This window comes from Notolabrus celidotus, unplaced genomic scaffold (genome assembly GCF_009762535.1).
Source record: "Notolabrus celidotus isolate fNotCel1 unplaced genomic scaffold, fNotCel1.pri scaffold_483_arrow_ctg1, whole genome shotgun sequence".
Lineage (NCBI taxonomy): Eukaryota > Metazoa > Chordata > Actinopteri > Labriformes > Labridae > Notolabrus > Notolabrus celidotus.
The window spans coordinates 5,028-16,744 of NW_023260290.1; the positions used below are offsets into that span (position 1 = coordinate 5,028).

At 42.0% G+C, this 11,717-nt stretch overlaps 1 protein-coding gene across 1 annotated transcript; it reads right to left on the bottom strand.

Moving 5' to 3' along the window:
* Positions 1 to 7,281: 7,281 nt before the first annotated feature.
* On the bottom strand, positions 7,282 to 7,971 carry LOC117809856 (keratin-associated protein 10-8-like). Its single transcript, XM_034679377.1, has one exon. It carries the CDS (start codon positions 7,969 to 7,971, stop codon positions 7,282 to 7,284), a length of 690 nt encoding a protein of 229 aa, XP_034535268.1.
* Between the last annotated feature and the right edge of the window lie 3,746 nt (positions 7,972 to 11,717).

Genomic DNA, 11,717 nt, shown 5'->3' on the forward strand with positions numbered 1-11,717 from the left:
TTCAGTGAGGACTCTGTTAGATGCTGGTTCAGTCAGGACTCTGTTAGATGATGGTTCAGTCAGGACTCTGTTAGATGATGGTTCAGTAAGGACTCTGTTAGATGATGGTTCAGTGAGGACTCTGTTAGATGCTGGTTCAGTCAGGACTCTGTTAGATGCTGGTTCAGTCAGGACTCTGTTAGATGATAGATGGTTCAGTCAGGACTCTGTTAGATCCTGGTTCAGTAAGGACTCTGTTAGATGATAGACTGGTGTGTTTTCTCTCTCTCTGCAGTGTTTCTGTTATTGAGGGCAGCTGACGGTCTGTAATCTCCCTCAGGCCTGTAATCCCTGTTATCTTAAAGAAACACTGTAGTCTGACACTTCCTCTCTGTGATCAGCGGCTCAGAGAGGAAGAGCCCAGATCAAACATGATTATCAGGATGAAAAGTTCACTTTCCACAGATTAACCTCAGAGCTGCTGCGTTCAGAATACAACAACTGTTTGATGGTGTTAAACAACGGACAGCGTCTTCAGGTTTCAGGACGTCTGTGTCGTTGTTTCTTCTTCAACGTCTGACACGTCGATCCATTTAACGTTTGTCTGATTAGAGCCGGTCTGCTCTCAGGGAACATGGAGTCCTTCTCCTGTATGTGGAACTGTTCAAACAAAGAGGTGTAACGTCCATTCAGACTTTAAAATGTATTGTGGTTGGAGGGATCAAGACCAAAACAAGACCAAAGAGGTTTAGGGATCAAGACCAAGACATTTAGGGATCAAGACCAAGACATGGAGGGATCAAAACCAAAACCAGACCAAAGAGGTTTAGGGCTCAAGACCAAGACATTTAGGGCTCAAGACCAAGACACGGAGGGATCAAGACCAAGACATGGAGGGATCAAGACCAAGACATGGAGGGATCAAGACCAAGACATGGAGGGATCAAGACCAAAACAAGACCAAAGAGGTTTAGGGATCAAGACCAAGACATTTTGGGATCAAAACCAAGACATTTAGGGATCAAGACCAAGACATGGAGGGATCAAGACCAAGACATGGAGGGATCAAGACCAAGACATGGAGGGATCAAAACAATACATTTAGGGATCAAAACCAAGACATGGAGTGATCAAGACCAAGACATGGAGGGATCAAGACCAAGACATTTAGGGATCACGACCAAGACATTTAGGGATCAAGACCAAGACATGGAGGGATCAAGACCAAGACATTTAGGGATCAAGACCAAGACATGGAGTGATCAAGACCAAGACATGGAGGGATCAAAACCAAGACATGGAGGGATCAAGAGCAAGACATGGAGGGATCAAAACCAAGACATGGAGGGATCAAGAGCAAGACAAGACCAAGACATTTAGGGATCACGACCAAGACATTTAGGGATCAAGACCAAGACATGGAGTGATCAAGACCAAGACATGGAGGGATCAAAACCAAGACATTTAGGGATCAGGACCAAGACATTTAGGGATCAAGACCAAGACAAGACCAAGACATTTAGGGATCACGACCAAGACATTTAGGGATCAAGACCAAGACAAGACCAAGACATTTAGGGATCACGACCAAGACATTTAGGGATCAAGACCAAGACATGGAGTGATCAAGACCAAGACATGGAGGGATCAAAACCAAGACATTTAGGGATCAGGACCAAGACATGGAGTGATCAAGACCAAGACATTTAGGGATCAAAACCAAGACATTTAGGGATCAAGACCAAGACATGGAGTGATCAAGACCAAGACATGGAGGGATCAAGACCAAGACATTTAGGGATCACGACCAAGACATTTAGGGATCAAGACCAAGACATGGAGTGATCAAGACCAAGACATGGAGGGATCAAGACCAAGACATTTAGGGATCAAGACCAAGACATGGAGTGATCAAGACCAAGACATGGAGGGATCAAGACCAAGACCTGGAGGGATCAAGACCAAGACATTTAGGGAACAAGACCAAGACATGGAGGGATCAAGACCAAGACCTGGAGGGATCAAGACCAAGACATTTAGGGAACAAGACCAAGACATGGAGGGATCAAGACCAAGACAAGACCAAGATATTTAGGGATCAAGACCAAGACCTGGAGGGATCAAGACCAAGGCAAGACCAAGATATTTAGGGAACAAGACATGGAGGGATCAAGACCGAGACATTTAGACATTTAAAGATGACTGAATAGAGAAAGTTAATCCGGCACCTTTTCTCTGTTTTAAATTAAAACCAGACCTGTTAGTTTTGTCTTCATGGGGCTGTAGTAAGACAGATTTCAGCTGACTAGTTAGATACAGTGAAACTGAGACTCATTAGAGACAGATGGAGTGGTGCTCCACAGCTGCAACAGAGCTAAGCTAAGCTAAGATACTTTAGCGCCTGTTGTTGGTGTCCATCAGAGAAATCCTGGTACTGATACTAGCCAACAGAATCAAGCCCAGGCCGCCTGATGAAGGACTTTATCCTGCATACATCAGGCAACCAGTTCTCCAGTTTCCTCCCTCATCTTCAAAACAAGCTTCAGGAGATATGTGGAGCATGAAGACTGAACACTGCCTCTCTGTGTTTAACACCAATTACATCCTCAGTAACCTCTGGCACACTCGGCACATCTCTTCAACTCTTGATAATTGCGTTCATGTTGAAGCTCAGTCTGATTTGCACACAGACGCAGTAACTTTCATGTCAGAACTCGTGTTTCACATTAAATTTGCTCTAACTTTTCTCACCCTGTGAGCTGGATTTAACCTCAGGGATAAATAAACCATCTCTGTTAAAGAGCCGTCAGAGGAGTTCAAGTTTCCTGAGGACATCAGACCGAGACACTGTTCTGGTTTTAATGACTCCTTTTGGTTCTGGAGCTTTCTGGTGCAGGATTTATGGGAGAATACAGAGTCCACTTTACAGTCTAGTTAAAACTTACCCCACAACCGTCTGTTCAGATCACTCAGTTATATCTGCAAAATAACCCCAAGAAATACCCGTCCATCTGTTCCTACAGAGTCTCAGTTTCACTGTAAACAGGTCCACAGAGTCTCAGCTTCACTGTAATCAGGTCCACAGAGTCTCAGTTTCACTGTAAACAGTTCCACAGAGTCTCAGTTTCACTGTAATCAGGTCCACAGAGTCTCAGTTTCACTGTAAACAGGTCCACAGAGTCTCAGCTTCACTGTAAACAGGTCCACAGAGTCTTCCCTCTGGCTTCCTTCAGCGGTATGAACCTGAAACAGGAACTGATGTTCTTGTGATGTTCTTGTAATTAACGGGTCTTCAGTTTGCTGAAATAACAACATCATGATGCAGATTAGTCCAAAGTCCAAAGTCCAGCTTTGTCAGGTCTGTCCTCAAGAGGAGAAGAAAACTACGTCTACAATGTTTGTTTGTTGAATGGAGGTCTATGAAAGAGGATTAGAGACACTGATGTTTCTTTAGCTCTGACCTTCTTCACGGAATGTTCCATTTGTTCTCAGAATTCTGACATCATCAAAGACAGAACTCTGACATCATCAAAGACAGAATTCTGACATCATCAAAGACAGAACTCTGACATCATCAAAGACAGAATTCTGACATCATCAAAGACAGAATTCTGACATCATCAAAGACAGAACTCTGACATCATCAAAGACAGAATTCTGACATCATCAAAGACAGAATTCTGACATCATCAAAGACAGAACTCTGACATCATCAAAGACAGAATTCTGACATCATCAAAGACAGAATTCTGACATCATCAAAGACAGAATTCTGACATCATCAAAGACAGAACTCTGACATCATCAAAGAAAGAATTCTGACATCATCAAAGACAGAATTCTGACATCATCAAAGACAGAACTCTGACATCATCAAAGACAGAATTCTGACATCATCAAAGACAGAATTCTGACATCATCAAAGACAGAACTCTGACATCATCAAAGACAGAATTCTGACATCATCAAAGACAGAATTCTGACATCATCAAAGACAGAACTCTGACATCATCAAAGACAGAATTCTGACATCATCAAAGACAGAATTCTGGAATTTTGTCTTCCTCTCCCCTCCTCCTTTCCTCTCCTTTCTTTCCTATCCTTTTTTATTCCCTTCTCTCCTTTCTTTCTTTCCTCTCCTTTTTTTCTATCCTCTCCTTTTTTTCTTTCCTCCTCTCCTTTCTTCTTCATAGTCAGAATTCTAGAACACCTGCTGTTGCTCTCCATACAGACTGTTCTTCCTGTTGACACCTGATTGGTGGATACTCCTCAGACTACAGACAGAGACCAGAACCCTTCTCAGACTAAAACCCAGACCCTGAGATCCAGATTCAACATGTCTCTGAATCAGAATCTGTAATTACAGGTTAGTTGTAGCTGAAAGTAAAAAGCTTTGTCAGGTCTGTCCTCAAGAGGAGAAGAAAACTACGTCTACAATGTTTGTTTGTTGAATGGAGGTGGGATTCATCATTTCTGATGCTGCGTTCAGGGAAGTCAGGAAATCTAAACGCTGATTGTCTTTAGTGACACAGCATCAAGCAGATTAGTGTCTCAGTGTAAATGTTTGATGTAGAACAGATTGTTAGCTGCTCTTCATGCAGAGATCTGTTTATAGAGAGTCTGTTGTTTTCTTCCCTCTCTGATGGGATTTCATGTCCTGGGAGTCAGCTGTGTGAACTCGCAGCAGAGAGCATCATGGGACGAGTTAACAACAGAATGTACTTTCCAACCTGTTTAACATATTCACCACATCCTATGACTCTCAGACCAACTGGAGCTGAAGCTAACGCAGAGAGGAGCAGAGCGGGGTGATCAGAGAGCAGATGTTAATGGACAGACGATGGTGGATGTACAGAGTTATCTGACTCTCCTCCTGGCTGCAGACCGGCGCCTGCTGCTGCTGCTGCTGCTGCTCAAACATTTGGAGATGTCAGTGAAATCTATAATTATGATGAGAACGCCCCCGACGAGCTGCTGACGGCTTCCTACACAAACACTCTTTAACATTATTCATCCACTGAGCTCTCCGTCATCCTCAGACGCCATGGCAACAGAACAAAGAGCGTCACAGGTCGCAGACGGTGTAGTCCCTGCAGATGTTTAAAGGGTGTAAAGATGGACCGCGTGCCTTCATCTGTACCAGAGTGAAGCCAAATTACTAGAGTTAAAACTTGAGGATTTATTTCCTCCTCTGAATACTTGAGGTATATATTTTGGAAGTTCCATTCATGTTCTCCTTCAAAACGGTGGAAACATCCACACCGGTGCCGCCATTTTTACTCTCTCGTACCTCTTTTCGACCAACGTGGACCGGGTTGTATTTCGCGAACCAACACGGCGCCCGTTTGTTTGAGGCACGTCATGACATCAGATTTACTTGACCACTTTTCCCAGCAGCTCTAGCGCGAACTTTCCCTCGTGACAACAACGATGGCGGACAACGGCAGCTCGTCTCCTCGGCCGACCAAAATCATAATAATATTAATAACTGATATTTCTACAGCGCTGCACAGGGTCAGGGAGGGGGTCTGGGGGGTAGGTGGGGATATCTAACGGGGAAAGGCCTTGAGGTAAAGGTGCGTCTTGACTGCTTTCTTAAAAGTGTCCAGGGTTGGGGCGCTGAGGATGTCGGGAGGGAGAGAGTTCCACAGAGTGGGGGCCGCCACACTGAAGGCTGTGTCCCCGAAGGTCCACAGCTTAGACCGGGGGATGGAGAGGAGACCCAGGTCCGTAGACCTTAGGTTCCAGGGTGGAGTGTGTTGGTGGAGGAGGTCGGCCAGGTATTGGGGGGGGCGAGGGCGTGCAGGGATTTGTAGGTGAGGAGGAGGAGCTTATAGATCAAATGAGATGAGATCAAAGCAATAGAATGAGATCAAAGCAATAGAATGAGATCGAAGCAATAGAATGAGATCAAAGCAATAGAATGAGATCAAAGCAATAGAATGTGATCAAAGCAATAGAATGAGATCAAAGCAATAGAATGAGATCAAAGCAATAGAATGAGATCAAAGCAATAGAATGTGATCAAAGCAATAGAATGAGATCAAAGCAATAGAATGAGATCAAAGCAATAGAATGTGATCAAAGCAATAGAATGTGATCAAAGCAATAGAATGAGATCAAAGCAATAGAATGAGATCAAAGCAATAGAATGTGATCAAAGCACTAGAATGTGATCAAAGCAATAGAATGTGATCAAAGCAATAGAATGAGATCGAAGCAAAAGAATGAGATCAAAGCAAAAGAATGAGATCAAAGCAATAGAATGAGATCAAAACAAAAGAATGTGATCAAAGCAATAGAATGAGATCAAAGCACTAGAATGTGATCAAAGCAATAGAATGTGATCAAAGCAATAGAATGAGATCAAAGCAATAGAATGAGATCAAAGCAATAGAATGTGATCAAAGCACTAGAATGTGATCAAAGCAATAGAATGTGATCAAAGCAATACAATGAGATCGAAGCAATAGAATGAGATCAAAGCAATAGAATGAGATCAAAGCAAAAGATTGAGATCAAAGCAATAGAATGAGATCAAAGCAATAGAATGAGATCAAAGCAATAGAATGTGATCAAAGCACTAGAATGTGATCAAAGCAATAGAATGAGATCAAAGCAAAAGAATGAGATCAAAGCAATAGAATGTGATCAAAGCACTAGAATGTGATCAAAGCACTAGAATGTGATCAAAGCAATAGAATGAGATCAAAGCAATAGAATGAGATCAAAGCAAAAGATTGAGATCAAAGCAATAGAATGAGATCAAAGCAATAGAATGAGATCAAAGCAATAGAATGTGATCAAAGCAATAGAATGTGATCAAAGCAATAGAATGAGATCAAAGCAAAAGAATGAGATCAAAGCAATAGAATGTGATCAAAGCAATAGAATGTGATCAAAGCAATAGAATGAGATCAAAGCAATAGAATGTGATCAAAGCACTAGAATGTGATCAAAGCAATAGAATGAGATCAATCCAATAAAGTTAAATAGAAAGGATACAGGTAGAGACAATACAAAAATAAAAGGCTTCTTAATAAGTGAATGAAAACAACTTTTTAGCTGTTTATCAGAAAAATAAATAAAAGTAGAATATTCCCATTATTGGATGATTATTTATCGGACTCATTTTGCGTCCTTACTTTTTTTTTTTTACGATTTTTAGAATTTCGGAAAAATGTGACATTTTGAAATGAAGTGCAAAAATTAATCAAATTGATCCCTGAAGTCCGACCTGAAACCCGAACAATCAGTTAAAGTAGAACAGAAGGAAAATGACGACATTAAAATGAATGGCTATTAACCATGGAATAGATCGAGATAGAGCACGTAGCCACACGCCGACACACGCCGACACACGCCGACACACGCCGACACACGCCGACACACGCCGACACACGCCGACATACGCCGACACACGCCGACACACGTAGCCACACGCCGACACACGCCGACACACGCCGACAAACGTAGCCACACGCCGACACACGCCGACACACGCCGACACACGTAGCCACACGCCGACACACGCCGACAAACGTAGCCACACGCCGACACACGCCGACACACGTAGCCACACGCCGACACACGCCGACACACGCCGACACACGTAGCCACACGCCGACACACGCCGACAAACGTAGCCACACGCCGACACACGTAGCCACACGCCGACACACGTAGCCACACGCCGACACACGCCGACACACGCCGACACACGCCGACACACGCCGACACACGTAGCCACACGCCGACACACGCCGACACACGCCGACACACGTAGCCACACGCCGCCACACGCCAACACGCGCCGACACACGCCGACACACGTAGCCACACGCCGACACACGCCAACACATGCCGACACACGCCGACACATGCCGACACACGCTGACACACGCCGACACACGCTGCTCCGCCCTCGGTCCTTTCATGGTTACGATTCTGAAACTCTGAGCTGCTCTCATTTCGGAACGAGGCGCTCGTCATCGGCTCAGAGAGGTGCGGACGCCTCCAGTGAGGGGCGACCCACTTTAAAGAGTGTCTGACATGAATGAAGGCCGGAGCGTGTGTGGGTGTGTGTGTGTGTGTGTGTGTGTGTGTGTGTGTGTGTGTGTGTGTGTGTGAATGGCCTCTAGGTTGACGGTCGTTAAAGAGAGCGTCGGCCTGCAGCGTCCACTCCGCTCATTAAAACAATGGTTCACAGACGTCCTCTGGTTCCTGTCCTCGTCTGGAGATCTGAGAGAAGACTTTAGAACAGTTTCAGGTCCCTCTTTGAAACTCTGTGAGTGACTCTGTGTTCTTCATTTGTTCTACTTCCTGCTCTCTGGGACTCTAAATGGACCATCATTCACTAAATGAACATCAAGCTGTGATGAAGAACAAACTAGAGACTGAGAACAAAAACTCATCAGTGTTTACTGAGGGAACAAATCAGCTCAGGAGGAACATTTACTACAGACTGATCTACAACCAGAGGAGGCGCCCCCTGCTGGACATTACACTTAGAATGAGATCAAAGCAACAGAATTAGATCAAAGCAATGGAATGTGATCAAAGCAATAATATGAGATCAAAGCGGTAGAATTAGATCAAAGCAATGGAATGAGATCAAAGCAATAGAATGAGATCAAAGCAATAGAATGAGATCAAAGCAATAGAATGTGACCAAAGCAATAGAATGAGATCAAAGCAATATAATAGGATCTAAGCAATAGAAAGAGATCAAAGCAATAGAATGTGATCAAAGCAATAGAATTAGATCAAAGCAACAGAATGAGATCAAATCAATAGAATGTGATCAAAGCAAGATCAAAGCAATAGAATCTGATCAAAGCAATATAATAAGATCAAAGCAATAGAATGAGATCGAAGCAAGATCAAAGCAATAGAATCTGATCAAAGCAATATAATAAGATCAAAGCAATAGAATGAGATCGAAGCAATAGAATTAGATCAAACCAATAAAGTTAAATAGAAAGGATAGAGGTAGAAACAATACAAAAGTAACATTTTACAACTGTTAAGTCGCCCCCTGCTGGTTGTGAGGAAAAGTCTCAGGTTTAAGACACTTGTTGTATACCTTTAACTCTCAGTCTAGAGTTAAGTGTGTTGGCGTGTGAGATGATGGATTCAGAGTTAGTACTGATCCTCGGTGAAGAGTGGACTGAGTCTTGTTTACCTGTCAGTATTTAATGAGGACCTCTGCACACACAGGCTCGTCTCTCCTGACAGCTTTAAACTCTCTTATTAATTATAACAGCTGACCTGGTTTTATAGAGACTGTACATAAACATCAGCGTGAGGAGGAGGAGGAAGAGGACTGCAGGGGTCCAGAGGGCTTTAAGGGGGAGGTGTGACGTCAGCGATGATGTCATGGATCCAGCTGGGGAACATCTGGATCCCTGCATCCAGAGCCTGCAGCCTCATCATGCACCGTAGTGTTGCATTCAAAGACGAACGCTGCAGAAACGACGTCTCTATATCACTGAAGACGACTTTGAGACCTGAGAGTTTGATTCCTGGTTGACCTTCTCCTCTCACATCGTTGACCTCTGACCTCAGCAGGTCACATGTTGTCTGTTCCCACACTGCGGAGTCGTCTCGGGGACATTAAGGCGATCAGGTTCAGAGGCTCTGTGTTTCAGACGGTCACAAGGTACCTTCCAGTCCCTGTCCCGTTTCCCAGCAGGCTTTGGGGTCCCTGGAATTTAATACCTGCTGACCCTCTGAGTGTTGAACCTCCCCTCTGACACTTTTATAAACCTCTGTTGTTTTTATTTGGATTCATGTTTGATTGAACGCAACGTAACATCTAATCGAAACATATTGAAATGTAATGTTAAGAATCGTAACGTATCGTATCTTAATGTAATGTAACTTAACGTAATGTAATAAAACGCATCGTATCATGAAGTAACGGAACAGAACATAAAGTAAAGTACAATATCGTATCGTAACTTATCAAAACGTAACATTAAGTATCGTATCGTATTGAAATGTATGATAATGTGACGTATGGCCCCGCATAGCACCGCAACAAGACCTGTCCTAAAATAAGTATTGGAACTTTACAAAACAGAACTTTACAAAACAGAACTTTACAAAACAGAACTTTATAAAACGGAACTTTACAAAACAGAATTTTACAAAACAGAATTTTACAAAACAGAACTTTAAGGAAAAATAACTGTACGAAACATAACTTTATAAAACGGAACTTTACGAAACATTACTTTATAAAACAGAACTTTACGAAACATTACTTTATGAAACAGAACTTTACGAAACAGAACTGTACAAAACAGAATTTTACAAAACAGAACTTTAAGGAAAAATAACTGTACGAAACATAACTTTATAAAACGGAACTTTACGAAACATTACTTTATGAAACAGAACTTTACGAAACATTACTTTATGAAACAGAACTTTACAAAATATCACTTTACAAAACGGAACTTTGTAAAAAATTACTTTACAAAACATCACTTTACGAAACGGAACTTTGCAAAACATTACTTTACGAAACAGAACTTTACGAAACAGAACTTTACGAAACAGAACTTTACGAAACAGAACTTTATGAAACAGAACTGTACAAAACAACTTTACAAGACAGAACTGTACAAAACGGAACTTTACAAAACATCACTTTACAAAACAGAACTTTAAGGAAAAATAACTGTACGAAACATAACTTTATAAAACGGAACTTTACGAAACAGAACTTTATGAAACAGAACTTTACGAAACATTACTTTATGAAACAGAACTTTACGAAACAGAACTGTACAAAACGGAACTTTACAAAACATCACTTTACGAAACGGAACTTTGCAAAACATTACTTTACGAAACAGAACTTTACGAAACAGAACTTTACGAAACAGAACTTTACGAAACAGAACTTTATGAAACAGAACTTTACGAAACAGAACTGTACAAAACAACTTTACAAGACAGAACTGTACAAAACGGAACTTTACAAAACATCACTTTACAAAACGGAACTTTGTAAAACATTACTTTACAAAACGGAACTTTGTAAAACATTACTTTACAAAACATCACTTTACAAAACGGAACTTTGCAAAATATTACTTTACGAAACAGAACTTTACGAAACAGAACTTTACAAAACAACCTTACAAAACATCACTTTACAAAACGGAACTTTACAAAATGGAACTTTGTGAAACAACGTATGAAAACGCACTGCCCTGCAACGTTGCGGAACGTAATATAACGTAACCTAACGTATGGCAACGCAACACAATGCAACTTAAGGTTGTTGTTATATTTCTTTTTTATCGTTACGTACTTTTTCATACAGCGTCACATCCTATCGTACTGTAACTTATTGTGTTATTTCTAACCAAACTTCTTTGTTGTCATGGTTTCCCTCTCTCGGCGAGCACGATGTGGGTTTACGTGTTCGTTTCTTCTGTGCTCTTTGGTTTCATCCATCTCCTCTTTTCTTTCTGGAAGTTTTCAAACATATCTGCAGTTTAAACTGGATGTGTATGTTAGCGTGAAAGCTGCAGATCGCTCGACTGAGGTTGAGTTTAACAAACTGTTTTCAGAATCTAAATCTTTGATTCTGCTGAAACTCTAGAGCAGGGTGGATTTCATACGAAGGGATCTAAGTTTGAAACTCTGCCGTCGTGATGGACTCAGATTAGATCAGGAAGCCGTATCGCAGTGATTTAAATCAACAGCCTCTCGTCATCAGA

Bases quoted from the DNA above. Each gene is read 5' to 3' on its own strand.
- LOC117809856 (XM_034679377.1), bottom strand. From the start codon at position 7,971: ATGACGAGCGCCTCGTTCCGAAATGAGAGCAGCTCAGAGTTTCAGAAT.